This window comes from Ranitomeya imitator, chromosome 6, assembly GCF_032444005.1.
Source record: "Ranitomeya imitator isolate aRanImi1 chromosome 6, aRanImi1.pri, whole genome shotgun sequence".
NCBI lineage: Eukaryota > Metazoa > Chordata > Amphibia > Anura > Dendrobatidae > Ranitomeya > Ranitomeya imitator.
Window position 1 is genome coordinate 511,848,307 of NC_091287.1, and position 21,060 is coordinate 511,869,366.

At 46.4% G+C, this 21,060-nt stretch overlaps 1 protein-coding gene across 1 annotated transcript in view; it reads left to right on the forward strand.

Annotated features, from left to right (window-relative positions):
- PKHD1L1 (PKHD1 like 1) overlaps positions 1–21,060 on the forward strand; it is a 262,674-nt gene that overhangs the window by 107,371 nt on the left and 134,243 nt on the right. The window contains exons 33-38 of the mRNA XM_069731788.1: positions 10,973–11,115; positions 11,368–11,472; positions 15,157–15,342; positions 16,316–16,486; positions 17,565–17,779; positions 19,348–20,323. Coding sequence (XP_069587889.1) covers positions 10,973–11,115; positions 11,368–11,472; positions 15,157–15,342; positions 16,316–16,486; positions 17,565–17,779; positions 19,348–20,323 — 1,796 coding nt within the window. The remainder of the gene's footprint in view (positions 1–10,972; positions 11,116–11,367; positions 11,473–15,156; positions 15,343–16,315; positions 16,487–17,564; positions 17,780–19,347; positions 20,324–21,060) is intronic.

A 21,060-nucleotide genomic window follows, 5' to 3' on the forward strand; every position in this document is an offset into this window, starting at 1 on the left:
TTAGCGATGGACATGAATCCCAGACCCGCAGTGTGTTTTCAAAAATTCACACTGCGTGGCTGGGATTCGTGGCCTTGTGCAGTAAATATGTTTGCCGCTCACACATGTCCTTACACCTGCTTCAGACTGGGCGGCCTCAGCTGATCCCTTATCGCCTACCACGGCCATGAGGCCGCACAGTCTGAAGAAGGCGGAAGGAGATGAGTTAAGACAGGCGAACATATGCACTGCACATGCCCATCAATCACACCCTCGCAGCCAAAATATATGAGACAACGAGGGGGGTTGTGTCGGGCAGGGTGGACGCACAGGCACAGGCAGCCAACCAATGATGTCAGAAGACAGGCAGCGCTACCAAGGGGGGTGCTGCGTGTCATTAAAAAGGAAAGTCACACCTCAGGGACATTGTAATGGTCTGTAATGAGACACATTTTGTACGTGTTAAATTCAACGTGGGCAAGGAGAAAAAATCAGCCACCTTGTACAAATGCAGCAGTACTGCTGTACTAGGTGGCTGTTATACATAGAAACACCTGGGGGGGTGGGCCAGGTTCCCTTTAATTTCAGTTCAGGTGCCTGCATGGCGTTTGCAGGACACGTTGCCAGCTACACAGCAGGGGAACAGCTGGCGGTGCTGAACCCCACTGACACATTGACTGGTGTTTTTCTCTGTGCAGCTAGCACGTCCGGGCAAAAACTGGCGGTGTTATAGCCCAGGGTCAGCAGGAGGAGGAGAGGAGCAGAGTGTAGGCCGAAGCCTGCACTGGTGGCAGCTTTTGGTCTATTGTGCCAGCGTGGCTTGTGCTGGACACGATGCCGGCTACACAGCAGGGGAACAGCTGGCGGTGCTGAACCCAACTAACACATTGGCGGGTGTTTTTCTCTGTGCAGCTAGCACTTCCAGGCTACAACTGGCGGTGTTATAGCCCAGGGTCAGGAGGAGGAGAGGAGCAAAGTGTAGGCCGAAGCCTGCACTGGTGGCAGCTTTTGGTCTGTTGTGCCAGCGTGGCTTGTGCTGGACACGATGCCGGCTACACAGCAGGGGAACAGCTGGCGGTGCTGAACCCCACTGACACAATGGTGGGTGTTTTTCTCTGTGCAGCCAGCACTTCCGGGCCCCAACTGGCGTAGTTAGAGCCCAGGGTCTGCAGGAGGAGCAGAGTGTAGGCTGAAGCCTACTTGAACCAATTTCAAAGGTAACCTTTAACCCACCCTCAGGTGTTACAATGTTGAAGAGCCACACCTTGTGCAGCAGTAAAGCTCCACAAGTTAAAGGTTGCTCTTTAAGTTTTGCTCATTGCACACGCAGAATTAAAGACGTACACTATTTAGCCCATTGAACAGTAGTTCAGTTCTGTATTGGAGGCGTGACTTTTCTTTTTAAGGAGACGCAGCACAGGTGCACATAAATAACGCCTTGGTGCTGGGCGCAGCCTCCTGAGCGTTGTTATTTGCTGTACAGGAGTCTGCGCTATTGTGATCTCTTGGCCATGCGCTGTGAGCGCTGCCTGTCTTCTCACCTCATTTCATGTTGGCCGGTGCGGTTAGCAATGGCCATGAATCCCAGACCCGCAGTGTGTTTTCAAAAATTCACACTGCGTGGCTGGGATTCGTGGCCTTGTGCAGTAAATATGTTTGCCGCTCACACATGTCCTTACACCTGCTTCAGACTGGGCGGCCTCAGCTGATCCCTTATCGCCTACCACGGCCATGAGGCTGCACAGTCTGAAGAAGGCGGAAGGAGATGAGTTAAGACAGGCGAACATATGCACTGCACATGCCCATCAATCACACCCTCGCAGCCAAAATATATGAGACAACGAGGGGGGTTGTGTCGGGCAGGGCGGACGCACAGGCACAGGCAGCCAACCAATGATGTCAGAAGACGGGCAGCGCTACCAAGGGGGGTGCTGCGTGTCATTAAAAAGGAAAGTCACACCTCAGGGACAGTGGAATGGTCTCAATGAGACACATTTTGTACGTGTTGAGTTCCACATTGGCAAGGAGAAAAAGTCAGCCACCTTGTACAAATGCAGCATTACTGCTGTACAAGGTAGCTGTTATACATAGAAACAGCTTGGGGTGGGGGCTGGTTCCCTTTAATTTCAGTTCATGTGCCTGCGTGGCGTTTGCAGGTCACGTTGCCGGCTACACAGCAGGGGAACAGCTGGCAGTGCTGAACCCCACTAACACATTGGCTGGTGTTTTTCTCTGTGCAGCTAGCAGTTCCGGGCAAAAACTGGCGGTGTTAGAGCCCAGGGTCAGCAGGAGGAGGAGAGGAGCAGAGTGTAGGCCGAAGCCTGCACTGGTGGCAGCTTTTGTTCTGTCGTGCCAGCGTGGCTTGTGCTGGACACGTTGCTGACTACACAGCAGGGGAACAGCTGGCGGTGCTGAACCCCACTGACACATCAGCTAGTGTTTTTTCTGTGTAGACAACACTTCCAGGTGGCAACTGACAGTGTTGAAACCCAGGGAATCAAAGAGGAGCAGAGTGTAGGCCGAAGCCTGCAGTGGAGCAAGTTAAAAGGGAACTTTTAACCCCCCCCCCCCAGGCATTTGTTGCTGAAAGAGCCATCTTGTACAGCAGTAATACTGCACATGGAAAATGGTGGCTCCTAAAATTATGCTCCTTGCAAACGCTGAAGTACACACTCATATAATGTGTCCCCTCACACCATCTAACCGTCCCGGAAGTGGGACTTTCCTTTGTAATGTGACACAGCACAGCCGTCATTCCAACCCCCTTGGTGCCGTGCGCCACCTCCTCAACGTTGTTTGGTTCTGTCAGGGAGCCCGCGCTGTAATGTTATCCCTTGGCCATGCACAGTTAGCGGTGCCCGTCTTCTGACATCATTTAGGTGTCAGGCTGGCAGTGCCTGAGCGTCCAAGATGCCCGAGATCCAACCTCGCAGTGTCATCTAATGTAATCCCACTGCGGGCCAGGGATCCATGGGCATGCGCAGTGCATATCATCGCCTCTCACTCACCTCCTTCCTGCTTCTTCAGACTGTGCGGCGTCACGGCCGTGGCATCCTATTAGGGATCAGCTGACGCCGCCTAGTCTGAAGAAGCGTGAAGAAGGGGAGTGAGAGGCTAGTATATGCACTGCGCATGGCCATGGATACCAGGCCCACTGTGGGATCACATTAGACGACACTGTGAGGTGGGATTTGAGGCAGCGTGGACGCACAGGCGCAGCCAGGACGACAACAAATGATGTCAGAGGACGGGCAGCGCAAACTGTGCATGGCCAAGGGATAACATAACAGCGCAGGGTCCATGACGGAATCAAACAACGCTAAGGAGGCAGCGCACGGTGCCAAGGGGGTAGCAATGACGGCTGTGCTGCGTCACATTACAAAGGAAAGTCCCACCTCCAGGACGGTTGGACGGTGTGAGGGGACACATTACATGAGTGTATAGTTCAGCGTTTGCAAGGAGCATAATTTCAAGAGCGACCTTTTCCTTGTGCAGTATTAGTGCTGCACAAGGTGGCTCTTTCAGTAACAAACGCCTAGGGGGGGGGGGAACAGGTCCCCTTACATTTTAGTTGTGCCAGCGTGGCGGTCGCATGACACGTTGCCGGATACACAGCTGGGGATCAGCTGACTTTACTGAACCCCAATAACAGAGGAGCGACTGTTGACTGTGCAGACAGCACTTCCAGGCACCAACTGGCGGTGTTAGAGCCCAGGGACAGCAGGAGGAGCAGATTGGAGGTATTGCCGCACACACAGCTGGGGATCAGCTGACGTTACTGAACCCCAATAACAGAGGAGCGACTGTTGACTGTGCAGACAGCACTTCCAGGCACCAACTGGCGGTGTTAGAGCCCAGGGACAGCAGGAGGAGCAGATTGGAGGTATTGCCGCACACACAGCTGGGGATCAGCTGACATTACTGAACCCCAATAACAGAGGAGCGACTGTTGACTGTGCAGACAGCACTTCCAGGCACCAACTGGCGGTGTTAGAGCCCAGGGACAGCAGGAGGAGCAGATTGGAGGTATTGCCACACACACAGCTGGGGATCAGCTGACGTTACTGAACCCCAATAACAGAGGAGCGACTGTTGACTGTGCAGACAGCACTTCCAGGCACCAACTGGCGGTGTTAGAGCCCAGGGACAGCAGGAGGAGCAGAGGAACCGAGTGTAGGCCGAAGCCTGATTGGAGCAAGTTGAAAGGGAACCTTTAACCCTCCCCCCCCCAAGACGTTTGTAGCTGAAAGAGCCATCTTGTGCAGCACTAAGGATGCAAAAGGAAAAGGTTGCTCTTTTAATTATGCTCCTTGCAAACACAGAAGTAAACACTAAAAATGTGTCCCCTTATACCGTAAAACCGTCCCGGAGGTGGGAATTTCCTTCGTAATGGGACGCAGCACAGCTGTCATTCCTATCCCCTTGGTGCCGTGCGCTGCCTCCTCAGCGTTGTTTTAAGCTGTCATGGAGCCTGCGCTGTTCTGTTATCCCTTGGCCATGCCCAATTAGCGCTGCCTGTCTTCTGACATAATTTGGTGTCAGGCTGTCAGTGCCTGTGCGTCCACGCTGCTCCAGATCTCACCTCGCAGTGTCGTCTATTGTAATCCCACTGCGGGCCTTGGATCCATGGACATGCACAGTGCATATCCTCGACTCTCACTCCCCTCCTTCCCTCTTCTTCAAACTGTGCGGCGTCACGGCCGTGGCATGATATTAGGGATCAGCTGACGGCGCACAGTCTAAAGAAGGCGGAGGGAGATGGGCGAGAGCCCGAGGTGAAGATATGCACTGCGCATGCCCATGGATCCCAGGCTCGCATTGTGATTCAATCAGAAGACACTGCGAGGCGGGTTCTCGGGCAGCACGGGCGCACAGGCGCAGCCATCCTGACACCAAATTATGTCAGAAGACAGGCAGTGCAAACTGGACATGGCCAAGGGATAACAGAACAGCGCAGGCTCCGTGACAGCTTAAAACAACGCTGAGGAGGCAGAGCATGGCACCAAGGGGGTAGGAATGACGGCTGTGCTGCGTCACATTATGAAGGAAAGTCCCAGCTCCGGGACGGTATAACGGTATCAGTGAACACATTTTATAAGTGTTAAGTTCTGCGTGTGCAAGGAGCTAAAATAAAAGAGCTACCTTTTCCTTGTGCAACATTACTGCTGCACAAGATGGCTCTTCAGTAACAAACGCCGAGGGGGGGGGGACAGGTTCCCTTACATTTAGGTTGTTGTGCCAGCGTGGCGGTCGCAGGACACATTGCCGGCTACACAGCTGGGGATCAGCTGACGTTACTGAAACCCAATAACACTGGGTCGTATGTTTAGACTGTGCAGCCTGCACTTCTGAGCCACAACTGGCGGTGTTGGAGCCCAGGAATGGCAGTTCAGGTGGTAGAAAGATGAACACATCAGGACAGAGACCTGGATGACACCCAATTACTTAATCAGGCAGAGGAGTGGCAAATTCCTGCGAGATCCAGGCCTGGTTCATTTTCAGGAAAGTAAGCCGGTCAACGTTATCGGAGGATAGTCGCATGCGACGGTCTGTTAGTTCACCACCTGCGGCACTAAAGACACGTTCCGATAAGACACTAGCCGCAGGGCAAGCCAGCACCTCCAATGCATACTGGCTTAGCTCTGGCCATGTATCCAGCTTAGAGACCCAAAACTTGAACGGGGAAGAGCCGTCTGGGAGTACACTAAGAGGGCAAGCCATGTAGTCTGTCACCATCTGACGGAACCGTTGCCTCCTGCTGATTGGAGCCGCCGGTGATGGTGTAGACATTTGGGGCGGGCACACAAAAGTTTTCCACAGTTGTGCCATACTTGGCTTGCCTTGGGCAGAGGCACTGCTTCTGCTCCCTCTTTGTGCAGAGCCTCCTCCTCCACTGCCTCGACGCACTGAGCTGCTTTGTAAAGCACTAGCAGCACTCCTCTCAGTTGGACTGGAGAAGATGATGGAATTCACCAGTGTGTCGTGGTACTCCCGCATTTTACGCTCCCGTGTCAACGCCGGGATGAGGTTTTGGACATTGTCACGGTAGCGAGGATCGAGGAGGGCGTACACCCAATAATCAGGCACGTTGAGAATGTGGTCGATGCGGCGGTCGTCTCTCAGGCACTGCAACATGAACTCAACCATGTGCTGCAGACTGCCAACTTGCCCAGAAACGCTGTCCCCTGCTTGAGACATGATCTCTGCCCGCTCTTCATCACCCCACCCTCGCTGTACACACTGACCACTGGACAATGGTGGAACTCCCTCCTCTGGACGTAGCTCTTCCTCCACGTGGCGCTGACTGTCCAGAACCTGATGGAAAAGGTGACTCCTCATCCTCCACCTCTTCCACATCATCCTTTATCCCTTGCAGGGTTTCTTGAAGCAAGCAGATAAGGGGGACAGTCATGCTGACTAGTGCATCATCTGCACTTGCCATCCGCGTGGAATAATCAAAAGGACGCAAAACCTGGCAGACGTCCTTCATAGTGGCCCACTCTGTGGTTGTGAAGTCTGAGCGGCGCTGACTGCGACTTCTTTGCGCCTGATGCAGCTGGTACTCCATTACTGCTTGCTGCTGCTCACACAACCGCTCCAACATATGTAGCGTGGAATTCCACCTGGTAGGTAAGTCACATATGATGCGATGTTCAGGAAGGCGAAACCGACGCTGCAGAGCAGCAATGCGGGATCTTGCCAAACTGGAACGCCGCAAGTGAGCACACTCTAGGCGGGCCTTGTGCAGAAGTGCATCCCTCAGAAAACTCTGCACAACCAAATTGAGCACATGTGCCAGACATGGGATGTGAGTGAGGTTGCCAAGGCCTAAAGCTGCCACCAGATTTCGGCCATTGTCACACACTACCATGCCTGGCTGGAGATTCGCTGGCACAAACCACACATCGCTCTCCTGATTTAGGGCATTCCAGAGCTCCTGCGCTGTGTGGCTTCGATTCCCCAAAGAAACTAATTTCAAGAAGGCCTGCTGACGTTTGGCCACGGCTGTGCTCATGTCAGTCGTAACAGGTAAACGTTCACGGGTCCATGTGGAGGTGGACTGTGACGGATCCTGCAGCGAGGAATCTGAGGAACTGGTGTAAGAGGAGGAGTCAATGCGTACAGACTGGATTCCTGCAATCCTTGGAGTGGGCAGGACCCGTCCTGCGCCACTCGCACGGTCTGTACCCGGCTCAACAACATTAACCCAATGGGCAGTGACGGAAAGGTATCGCCCCTGTCCATGTTGACTGGTCCACGCATCGGTGGTGAGGTGGACCTTGCTACTGACGGCGTTCAGTAGCGCATGTTTGATTTGTCCCTCCACATGCTTGTGCAGGGCAGGGACAGCTTGCCTGCTGAAGTAAAAGCGGCTGGGCACCTTGTACTGTGGGACTGCCAATGCCATCAAGTCACGGAAGCTGTCAGTCTCCACCAGCCTGAATGAGAGCATTTCCAGGGACAGAAGTTTGGCAATGCCTGCATTCAGAGCCTGTGCTCGGGGGTGGTTTGCCGAGAATGCCCGCCTTTTCTCCCATGCCTGTACTACCGATGGCTGTAGACTAGGCTGGGAGTGTGAGGATGACTGGGAACGTGGTGCTGTGGGTGGAATTACACTAGGTCTCTGGACAACAGTGCCAGAGGTTCTTCCATGGCGATCCAAGGAGGAAGCCGAACCAGCTGTGCGTGAGCTGGAGGAAGAAGCTACACGAGCTGAAGAGGTGGTAGCTGCCGCTGTTGGTTGGCCTAGGTCTTCAGTGTGTTTTTGGAACTCCACCGCGTGCCTGGTCCGCACATGTTTCCACATATTTGTGGTATTGAGGTTGCTGACACTTTTACCTCTTTTGACTTTCTGATGACACAGCTTGCATTTGACAAAACAAATGTCATCTGCAACTGTGTCAAAAAAGGACCAGGCACTGCAAGTCTTGGGAGCGCCCTTTTTGGCTTTTGAAAGAGACAGGCTCCTAACTGGTGCCAAAGTGGAGGCTACAGCCTCCGCAGTCTTCCCCCTCCCTCTCCCTCTTTGGCCCGTTAGGGGAATCTCTTCCTCTGAGCTGCTCCCACCACCTTCCTGTTCCTCACGCCACGATGGGTCAAGTAACCTCATCATCTCCACTACCCTCTGCCACCAACTGCTCCTCCTGGGTAGTCTCGGCAGCACAGTATGCACCAGAAAGCGGCACCTGAGTTTCATCATCAGATGCGTACTGCGCTGTGGTCACCGGAGGCACTGACCCACCCGCCTCTTCAGAGTCAGAGAGACAAAGCTGTTGGGCATCACTGCACACTGCCTCTTCTTCCATTTCTCCAATGCTGCTTGGCTGGCCCCCTGTTTCCAAGCCAAGAGATTCAGAGAACAAAAGTAGAGACGGCTCCTGTCCTGGGCTCTCTGACTGCCTGGCCAATTTGGCAGGTGGTGAAGAGACAGATGACTGCTCTCCAGTGGTCTGTGCCTGAGAGGATGTGGCACTAATTGAAGTCGATGCGTTAGCTGCCATCCATCCGACAACGGCTTCAATTTGATCTTCACGCAGCAGCGGTGCACGGCGCTCTCCGACAAAGCTGCGCATGAAGGACTGTTCCCTGCTGAAACTGGGTGATGGTGAGTCACCAGTGCCCGCAGCAGGCACAGAATCACCACGTCCTCTCCCTGCTCCTCTCCCTGCTCCACGCCCACGCCCACGACCCTTACTCCCTGCCCTCTTCATCTTGGTTGACAGATAAAGATAAGCAGAAAAGTACTAAGGCCTTAGTGTGCTTATTCCTGAAATGCTCCTCCTAACAGGTGTAGAAACACTAATGTTGTAAAGTGTGGACTAGACTTTATTATTGATAAAATGTGGCCTACACAAGTGTTAAGTGGTGTTTGGTGAACTTTACTTTTTTTTTTCTGCAGATCGGGCTACAGAGCTAGTTTAAATCACACGGAGACCGTGCAGACAGCCGTAAACGGCGCTGCAAGGCCCAAAAAACCTCCTCTAGGTTATCCTATCTAGTGTTTTTCCACTATTTTGCTGGAGACGGGTGGAAAGACACTAATAGGAAATTGTTTACAAAATTTTCAACAGGCTGCACTAGTTGAAAAAAAAGGAAAAGTTATTTAACGGTATGAGGCAGTGACAAACCCTGAGCTGAATACAACGGGTGAAAAAGAAAACCATGGTTCCAAATCTCATTCATGTACAGTGGGTGCTGAGCCCACATCTTTCCTGGCACATATCAGCTGTTTTGAACAGCTGACATGTGCCCGGCAAAGCCACGGGTGGAATTACGATCCTCTTCCAGCTATTAACCCATGAAATGCCGCTGACAGCGGCATTTAAGAAGCGCTTCCGGCAAATCCTGGAGACCTCTATGGTTGTCAGTGCCAGATTGCTGTGAGCGCCACCCAGTGGTTGGCGCTCATAGCAAGTGAGTAATTCAGCTACATATAGGCGAACTGATCATTGCCTCTATGTAGCTGAGCTGATCGGGTTATGGCAGCTTCTAGTCTCCCATTGAAGTATGCCAAAAGTTAAAAAAAAAGTTTTTCAAAATATAACAAAAATAAATATAAAAGTTCAAATCACCCCCATTTGCCCCGTTCAAAATAAAACAATAAAAAAATACACATATTTGCTATCGTCGCGTTCAGAATCGCCTGATCTATCAATAAATAAAGGATTAACTTGATGCCAGAATTACGTTTTTTGGTCACCGCGACATTGCATTAAAATGATTGTATGCAATAAAATGGTATCATTAAAAATGTCAGCTTGGTGTGCAAAAAATAAGCCCTCACCCAACCTTAGATCACGAAAAATGGAGACGCTACGGGTATTGGAAAATGGTGCAATTTTTTAAATTTTACCAAAGTTTGGAATTTTTTATCACCCTTTAGATAAAAAGTAACCAAGACATGTTCAGTGTCTATGAACTTGTAATGACCTGGAGAATCATATCGGCAGGTCAGTTTTAGCACTTACTGTTTATTGAACCTAGTAAAAAAGTCAAACAAAAAACAAGTGTGGGATTGCACTTTTTTTTTGCAATTTCACCATACTTGAAATTTTTTTTCCATTTTGTAGTACACGACATGGTAAAACCAATTGGGTCATTCAAAAGTGCAACTCGTCCCGCATAAAAAAAAGCCCTCACAAGGCCATATTGACTGAAAAATAAAAAAGTCATGGCTCTGGGAAGAAGGGGAGCGAAAAATTTAAATGGAAAACCAAAAATACCTCTGGTTGTTAAGGGTTTAATACTCTTATGGGCTGGGCTCAACCATATATTACTTGGTCAACCATTCACTTCCCGGCTGCAAGGAAATGCTTGGCCATCTGCAATTTCCCATTGTCAACACCAGCTAGTCATTGGTGACCACACAGTTGGCTCTTCACTTTATGCTTGTCCATGCCGTACCTCTGGATTCCTCTGATTTTTAATGGAGCTATTTTGGCTGAAAAAAAAATCTTAGCATGCCCCATCAGCTGACATATTACAGAAACATTGTCCATTTTGAAGACTATGGCTCCGTAGGACATGCTCCACCTTAGAGCTGCTGTCTGCAGTTCGTACGAGGAGAAACACTGAAGATAACAAGAAGCTATTATTATATTATTTATATTATTTTTATTCTTGTCATACAATTGGGGTTGCAACAACTTCTCAAGCTGATGAATAACTCTTACATGTACTTTTATGGATTAGTAGCAGCACATTGGATGGTCTGCTGCCATCAAAGAAAGGGCGTGCGGGTCTGACCGTCAACCAAGTCCGCATGTACATGGAGTTTATACATTTTTACTGCAGTTATCTTGGTTTTCTCAAAAAAACGAACAATTTTTTAATTTCCCACTACTAATGAACCTACAGATAGAGCGCCACCCTCGTCAAAGGGCTAAGTTTGGTATTACAGCTCATGATTCAATATACAATTGTGAATATGATTCTTATAAATACGTCCTAGTGATCAGTAGACTTATTCCAGTTTGTCTCCATGTTGTCGCAGCAATGACACTGACGCCTCAGTGGAATATATTTTGGACGTGAGCAGCATCTCCCCACAATATGGATCCCTGTACGGAGGTTCCCGAGTCACACTGACGGGTTCTGGGTTCAGTCTTGTCCCAAATGAAAACCAAGTACAGATAGGTACGATAATATATGATGAGGTGTTTGCCTTTCTTCTTCAGCAGTTATCTTTATCATGTCTGCTCCTCGGAGCACTAGGTGACACCAAATGTGGTCCCATTACGACTTTCTCCGGGGTGGTCACCCAGCTTTCTAGACTTCTGACCCACCAATCTGTCTGGTTTTGCAGTTCTTCTTCTTATATGATATGGCTATGACATGATTGCTTTACAATTTATAGAAGCATTGTGATTAATACACGTTATGTTCCAGGCTCCCTCCCGTGCAACGTCTCCACCAGCTCATCTGATGAATTGATTTGTGTGATTCAAAGTCCTGGCACAGTATATAATGTAACTAATAATGGAAAAGACTCGGGTAAGTACAATGTCCAACTACAGCCATGTAAACATCACCATAAGGTTAAGCTTCCACAATATGTTTTTGGCTAGTTTTTGACGCTGTGTACTTTTGCTGCAACGTCTTACAGTTCCAGCAATGTGGATGGGATTTATAGAAGCCTCATGCCCACTGTGTTTTTTTTAGTTTGCGTAAACTGACCCTCTGCGAGTTTCAAATCCACAACATGTAAATTTCTCTTGCGGGTATGCTTTTTTACGTGCAGATTTTCTCAACAGGATTGCATTAGATGCGGAAAATCTGCTGCCAAGAAATGCATATAATCCACACATCAATTAATTTTGACATAGTTAAGTAAAGTGACTGCAGGCGGTAGCCATGACCAAGCTGCTGCTTCACATCTCCCCGGCACTTAACAGGAAAATCGTGTCCTAGTCTCAATATACTATCATGTATGGGGTGCATCACACTCACTTGGATGCCATAGACCTTCACTTTCCCCAGGCCTCCATCTTCAGAACCGCCGCACATAGAACAAAGGACATCTGATTCGTTTCAACACGTAAAAGTTTACTGGACAGTTCAAGTTCATCAGATTCCAACACGCAATATTGGGCCCAACACTTCCCGTTCCTTGTTTCCTTGACACAGCACGCCCTCTGCTTCGCTATCTGTTCCTCCTGGACTATCCCATGTTCACTGGCTCTCTCAGCCCCTGGGATTTCCCATCCAGTCTAGTATTCCACCCAGGATCAGTTATGCTTTAGTTACACTAAACGACTTACCAACGATCACGACCAGCGATACGACCTGGCCGTGATCGTTGGTAAGTCGTTGTGTGGTCGCTGGGGAGCTGTCACACAGACAGCTCTCTCCAGCGACCAACGATCAGGGGAACGACTTCGGCATCGTTGAAACTGTCTTCAATGATGCCGAAGTCCCCGGATAACCAGGGTAAACATCGGGTTACTAAGTGCAGGGCTGCGCTTAGTAACCCGATATTTACCCTGGTTACCATTGTAAAAGTAAAAAAAAAACACTACATTCTCACATTCTGATGTCTGTCACGTCCCCCACCGGCGTCCACAGGGTTAAAACTGCTTTCAGCAAGAGCGCTGCTAATGCACGCGCTGCTGCCGATAGCTTGCCTGCACTGACTGTGTCAGCGCCGGCAGTAACAGCGGTGACGTCACCGCTGTGCTCTGCTTTACCGCCGGCGCTGACACAGTCAGTGCAGGGAAGCTATCGGCAGCAGCGCGTGCATTAGCAGCGCTCTTGCCAAAAGCAGTTTTAACCCTGTGGACGCTGGGGGACGTGACAGACATCAGAATGTGAGTATGTACTGTTTTTTTTTTTTTTAACTTTTACAATGGTAACCAGGGTAAATATCGGGTTACTAAGCGCGGCCCTGCACTTAGTAACCCGATATTTACCCTGGTTACAAGTGAACACATCGCTGGATCGGCGTCACAAACGCCGATCCAGCGATGACAGTGGATGATCACCGACCAAAAAAAAGGTCCGATCATTCCCCAACGACCAACGATCTCCCAGCAGGGGCCTGATCGTTGGTCGCTGTCACACATAACGAGATCGTTAGCGGGATCGTTGCTACATCACAAAAAGCGTGACGTTGCAACGATATCTTTAACGAAATCGTTATGTGTGACTCCAGCTTTACTATCTTATACCAGTATGTACTAAGTCTATTGTCCTTATCTTATGTTCTAGATCCCAATCTATATCTTACCCTATGCTGTACAAAACCATATCACAGTCTATTCACAATATACACTAAAACCGCAGTACACTGTTCACATTTTACACAACACATTATATGTACAAAATGCATGACATTATATACATGACTTGATTGGTGTCTTCAGGGGTAGGAACACAGTAGTACAGTCCACCACTCTTACAGTTACACAGTTATATAGGTTGAAAAAAGACACAGGTCCATCAAGTTCAACCTTTCTCTACCAGCTCTACTTTCTCTATTTATAGATTATTTATAATAACCCACAATGACATTTGTTCTGAGAAAAGCTCCAGCCCTTCTATAAAAAGCTGTTATAGTGTCGGCCATTACTACCTCTTGTGGTCGGCATTCCACAGTCTGACTGCTCTAACTGAAAATAATCCTTTCCTATTTAGCTACCGGAATCGCCTTTCATCCACGTGAGTCTCTCCTGGTCTTTAGTATGGTCTTTGGAAGGAATAATGCGCCGGTGCTTTGTACTGACCACACATATATTTATACATGAAAATGAGATCTCCTCTGAGGCGTCTTTTTTCTAAGCAAAACAAGTCCAACTTTTCCAACCTCTCATCATATGAGAAGCCTCCATCCATTGTAATAATCTAGTTGCCCTATAATTTCTGAAAACCTTTTTCAAACTGTGGATCCCAAAACTGGATCCCATATACTAGATGTGGCCTCACAAGTGATTTATTGAGGGGTAACAATACATTGTGATTGCTGGATTTTATCTCTTTTTTTATACACCTGTCATGATCCAGTTCTGAGTTTATGTTCAGCTGTCTTGTTTCTGGACTGGTCATGTGGGAGTTAATCCCCTCTGCCTCACTTTGAAGCTGGCTGAGCTATTTAAGTCCTCTGCAGCCTGTGGGCCAGTCTCAGCTATAGTTCATGTTGCACGGCTTGAGCACCTGACCTGTTCACTTGTACTAGTGTTCCTTTTTGCCTCTGACTGCCTGTACCCGTTTATGACATGTTCTGTCCTCTGGCTTGTATCCCAACTTCGTCTTGCGTCTCACATTTTGGTTACCACGTTCCCGGTAGGCTCTGACTTCTTGATTGTCCCTGACCATTCTTCTGACTTCCCCTGTGTACTGCGCTTATCTCTCTGTGTATGATCTTGGCTTGCCTGACTTCTCTTTCATTACCTGTGACACCTGTGTTATAGTTCAGTATTGCTGCTCTGTGTGTACAACCTCTTTTCCTTAACCAGCATCCCCTAGTGGAGGTTGCACTATACTGCACTGCAGCAACACATTACAACACCCTAATGTACAATACCAAATTATATTGTGGTACCGTGTTAGCCAGAAAAATACACATTTATACACCCTAAAATCTTGTTTGCTTTTGTGGCTGCTGCTTGACATTGATTGCTGCTGCTCAGCTTACTTGTAACCACAATACCCAAGTCCTTCTCCGGTTCTGTAGTGTTTTGTCAAAATCCAAATAACAGGAATTATCAAAAACAAAGTAGCTTTATTTAAAGCATGACATACCAAAAAGAGTTAAAAATTTCAGTGTCAAAAACGCAATAAAAACACATGTAAAAACGTTCTGAAAAACAAAAAACAAAATTAAAAATAAAACTTAATTTACCTTTATAGAAATGCTGAAGAAAATCTACAACATTACAACCTCACTAAAAGCTCATCATGGGAACATTAACCTAAATGTTCCATTGTGCTGTTCATATATGATTATTATGGGACAGATGTAATATCATTGGCATAAAGACAGCCAGGAAAAATCTAGACTAGCCATGAACTTGTAGCAACTCTCTACAAAAGTGCAAAAAAGTAGAGAAGTGGTTTATCGAAATTAATTTGGTTTGTGTTCTCATTTTTTGGGCTGATAACTTTATGACATATTAATATGATATCATATATATATATTCATTAGACACTTTCCAGTGATTAATATGTTTATAATTTCTTTAGTGTATGGCGTTGGCTATGCCTGGTCTCCATCAAAGCTGGAGATATCCACAGGAGACACTGTCGTATGGCAGTGGGTCTCTCAGCCTTTGATCCAGGGGATTGGATACAGGGTATTCTCAGTGTCGGATCCGGCCAACTTGACCTACGATGGAGCTTCCTTCAACAGCGAAGCTCGTGTACCCTCAGGTCTGTACTCGCTTTTTCAGTATTTTATTATTTTGCTTAGGTAGAATTATTTATTATAACGAAAGTTTTTTAGCAATTATAAAAGTTTGATACATGAAAAATCAAGAGTAAATGGGTTCCCGACATATAGAGTCAATGGCAGAAATACCGTAGTGAGCACATTATACCAAAGAACAAGGTATTCTAAACAAGGTTCATTTTTAGCGACTGAAATAACTTGGGGAAGCAAAAGAAAGTTGGGAGTGATCCAAGGTAGAACTGTTTTGTAGTCAAGTAATTTGGTAATGCACAGGAATCAGGGTGACAAGGCAAGAAAAGATTCGAGATGTCAACATAGTAGACCCAAGGTTGCGAGGTCTTCAAAAAGAGCTTCATCCTGCCGGTGTTTATAGCATGTAGTTTTTTGAGTTCACCAGTGTTTTTAACCATATCCATACAGAGAAGAGGAGAGTTCTATTGAGATACCACATTTATACGTGTCGTCATACACACACACATATATATATAATGGGACTGTTTGTGGGCCTGGTTAGAAAGTCGTGAAGGTTTGACAGCAAGCAAGGACTGATGGAGATTTTAAACAGATGTGAATAACGTCTTGGTGGTAAACTGCGTAATTTGAGACCAAAATATTGACATTTTGGCGCACTGACACAAAATGACGGGTCTAATTTTTCCTATGTGTCTCACTCATTTTTACTACAATGTAAGATATCAGCCGGTTCACCTGATGCCTCATCACAGAGGACCCCTGTATCCATCAGTAATTGAGAGATACGGAGTTCAGTAGCTCACTCCTTTATGCTGTCTGATAGGGGGAAGGTGTTAATGGGGCAATGGACTCCCTTACCTACACGTCCTGTGTGTCATATATTGTGGTATGGCTCTGGGAGTTTACACATTTTGCTATACCTGGCAGAACATTGATTTGAGAATGCTTTGTGCTGTAACTTTATTTTTTTCTGTCTTTAAGGTTTCTTTTCCTATCAGTTCACATCTCCTGGAACATATTACTACAGCAGTGGTTATGTTAATGATGCACAGACATTATATATGCAAGGAGTCATCAGTGTCCTTCCGATCAGTGACCAGAACAGCCCGGTGCACGTGTATGTTGGAGGAATGGAAGCCACCATTGCTTCTGGTAATCAAATATACTATATGGTTTCTAGCTTTAAACTTTGCAGTTCAATGGCATTGGCAGCCTGAGAAAGTCTTTTGGCAGGCCTGGTAAATGAATAATTCCTGCATTTGACTGGTGGGCTATAGGCATGATTTGTGGTCCAATGTGGATTTCCAGATTTGTAAAGGCTGTTTGGATATAGGTAGTAAAGCACATTTACCAATCACCAGACTGGGGGAATGGTTACCTTCTCCTATGACCTCTGCCTCTAGACGGTGCTTGGGAGTTACAGGCACAGTCCTCATTTACTTTAGTCTGGCTGGGACTTGTGGTCTTTCTGTTGTAATCATCACCCTGCTATTAGCCTTGGGTGTTAAACCCCTAGTAGCTACTTCCAGCTACCAGTTATATGTCATACTTAGCCTGGTCCATACTCCTGCAACTCACCTCTGATTCTGCCTGTTTGATTCCCAACCGTCCTTGACCTTGGCTTGTATTTGACTACCTGAATGTTTCTTAATTTTGTCCCTGATCTTCACCTCCTGGATACATCTTGGTTTGATGACCCTTCTCTCTGCCAGCTCGCTCCTCCAACCAGCATTCATTCCATGGACCCAACCTAGGGGCCCCTGCATAAGTCTAGATCTCTTTTCAGGGGTTAAAGGGTATAGGCCATTGTCTGTGAATTTCTGTAATTCTTTAGCATTGGCTTTAGCTGATTTTTCTTCCAAGTTTTATTTTTTTTGCACAGCACCTTGCAGCCACTTCAGTTTCAGCTTTATGGGAGAATCCTGGTAGTCAAACCTCATTGATCAGAAAGTGATGGCTTATCCTAGCAATTAGCCATCATTTTCTGTGATGGAAACAGCGCTTTACTTTGGAAAACGAAAAAAAGTGGGAAATGTAATCAAGTCGTGAAAATATAATAGTGCACCAAGACTTCCTGTCATAGATGGCTAGTAGTGCGGTATTGACTAACGGCACCTCAAAGGAAAGTCATTTTTGTTTTTGCTATGCTCCCACCCAGTTTTATCTGTATGTCTCTATATTAGCTACTAAAGCTGCGTGTATTAAGTGGATTTATTTGATGTTTCTCCAGCTCTGATACCATCCACCACAGCAAGTGACTGCGTCACACCAGATCCAGACTGTCCAGAGTTACCCTCCTCACCCGTCAGTAACACGTCTATTTGGTTTGGGTTCTCAGACTGTTATTCTCCTACCATTACCAGCATTACACCAAACTCAGGAACAATCCATGATCCCATAACCATCAACGGGACCGGGTTTAGTAACCTAACCTGTGCCAACCAGGTATGCAAGTCTATCATCATATTATAATAGGTACTGACTCTGATAAATGATGTGATAATACAGAATTAATCAATAAAAATGGACAAAGTGGTGAAAATAATGTCACTAGTAATATTAATTCCTCCATTATATAAGAGACACTGCAATAAATTGTACCCGATAAGTGCACTAATGGCGGTCACATCATATTGCAGTGCAGTAACAAATGTAATGTATTTCTTTAGGGAATTTGTGCTATTTCTCATACAGATTGTATGAAGCCATAGTACAGCTCCCCTTATATCTTCATATGGAGCAATACTGTAAACTCTGTTGCACGGAGCCTCCATACAATTCTTCAAGCCATGTGAATGAAGCCTTTATTGTAGGAAGTACTTTTCTCGATTCCCTTTTCCAGTCCCGTCACCTTGAGTCATATTATTCATGCTTGATGTACTGTGGCAGTATATTGATATCTAATTGTAATGGGGTAGGAATCTTATATACTCTTTGGCATGGAATTGCAACCCCAAGAAAGAAAATTTGTGGAATTATGGAAATCACAGCATAGATAGACATCTTACTGATCTACAAATGATGAAAAATGGAAACTACATTTTCAAAATATCTCAACTTATTTAATGTTGAGTATGAACACCCGTAGAAATCCCGGCACTTACAGTCTTGGCTGGTATCAGTGAGGTAATTAATGGTTGTCTGAAGAATGTTCTACCGCGCTGAATCCACTTGGACAAATCATCAAGATCCACTGCTGGCAGCTCCCTGTGCAATTGCCGACCAATGATGTCCCAAATGTGATCGATGGGAGACAAGTCCGGAGACACTGCAGGCCATGGTAGTATGTTAAGGCCACACAGGCTGCTCACAATAGCACGAGCAACATGCATCCTGGCGTTGTGGTGTTGAAAAGCAGGCTCCTTGGACACATTGGAATTATGGCCATTGATTCCACTATTGATCCGTTCTGTACTGCAAGGTATATTTAACATCACATAACAAGCTTATGGCATCACTCTGTCTCGGACAGTCTCTGTCTCAGACATTTTAAGTGTTGTTAAAAGTGGTGCTGCAAGATAGGGTTTAGCAACACATTTCCAATAACACCTATTCTGTCATCTGGTGCTCCATTGTGCCAAAATTTGTGTTTTTCTTCATATGCAAATTAAGCTTGCAAGTGCACTGGTGGAGGTATCAGTGCACTTGTAGTCCTCGACTCCACTTTACTACTCCCACCAATGGCGCCCCCCATATCTTGATTGACAGTGGAGTGCAGATGTAATGATGTCAATGAGGAAGCGATGGCAGCACTGACAGGAAGAAGTGAAGAGGAGCTGAAGACTGCAAGTGCACTTATTCGCCCCCCAGTGTACTTGCAAGCCTAATTTGCATATGAATATAACATGAATTTAGGTGCGATGCCGCACTAGAGGGCGATGAAATAGGCATCGATGGAGATGTTTAACCCTACCTTATCCTGTGACATATTTCATGTAGCTTGTCAGGTTGTTTTTTTTGCAGTTCTACGTCCATTCACTTAAAAAACCTTGTCTTCTTTTATTATATCTTAGGTTTTGGTCGGCAAGTATCCTTGTGTTGTGTCTTCTGCTACCGAGAATTCATTGACTTGTAAGGTGGATCCTCAGGACTCAATGGACATTGGGGTGGCAGAAATGGTGTCACTCACAGTAAACAACCTGGGCAATGGCATCAACACTTTGAGAAACGAGATGGACAGGCGATTCGCTTTGTTGCCCCACATTGACTATATCTCACCAAATAACGGGTCTGTTACAGGATCAACCAGAGTCACCGTACACGGGTCCGGGTTCATAACTGGCAGCACAGTTGTATTGTGGTTAAATTGTAACATAGTGTCTATAAATTACACAGATATTGTATGTGATACTCTGCCAAACGACTCACAAAATGTTGATTTTGGGGTGACAGTGAAGGGAATCGCTGCTCAGTGCATCGGATCCTGCAGCTTTACCTTCTCTAGTGAACGTACACCACAAGTCTCCAGTGTTTACCCAACTGAAGTCCGAAATGCCACCATGGTCACCATCAATGGCCTTGGCTTTGGGGAGGATATCAATGATGTAATCATTTACGTTGGTCACATTGAATTAGAATTAATAGATGTCAATGACACCGACGTAAAAGGCAACATAGACCCCATTCCTGCCGGAAGTTATCCTGTGAGCGTTATTGTACGAAGTAAAGGTTTGGCGCAGGGGTTTTTCACCTTGAACAGTCCTGCAGAAGCCACCCTTATGACACCTTCTGGAAGTGTTGTTGGTGGAACTCTTCTACTCATACAAGGGAATGGATTTCATCCTACCAACACCAGAGTGCAAGTCGATGGTGCACCATGTCCGGTTACAGCCGTTACTCCTCATAGTATCCAGTGCATTACTCCTCCCAGCACCACTGCTAAAACCGCCACCATAAACATCAACATACCATCTGCTTCTTACCCATCCCTCACCTTCTCCTACTCCGAAACCGATACCCCGACTGTAACTTCAGTTCTTCCAACCACAGGTAGGGCCAAAAAAACTTAATGTTACATGTTACATATTGTGTGTGCGAAACTAAGCTGAGAATAACACTGTGACATCATGATGTGCTACAGATGCTCTATCACTAGGGGTCTAAATATGACAATGGACATGACAACTGTTAGTTAACACAAGTTATTTCGACTTTTCCAATTATTTTACACTTAATTACATATAATTAGTTAACACTTAATTTACACATAACTACATTTTGCCAATTTTTGGCCATTAACTGGTTAACTATTTAATGCATATGGCCAATAATCAACATTAACTTCACACTAACATATTTTCTCATTGTTAGGATGTTAATCAGCCACAATTGAAGTTAGTGATATGACTTCTAATTCGGAATTATAAAGAAAGTTTATGTGTCTTTTGTTTTCTTTCTGTCCCTTCATTTTTCACTGTTCACAGTTGTAAATGTTTTTTATTGAATCAGTCAAAAAAGTCTAGAGCTAAACTCTACTCAGTAGAGAAAATTAACTTAAAGCCTAGTTATTGCTTTAATTTTTATTTAATAATAATGTAGAGCAATTGATTTTAATAATCTATCAAACATACCTTATAAATGAAATCTGAAATCTGATTTTCTTTCGTATGTTAAAAAGACGAAACAATTTTCATCAGTGTTTGATCACGTATCAGTTTTACCATCAGTTTTTCTTGTATGCAAAAAACTGACTGAAATTACTCAGGATTCTCCTAGCAAACCGCGAG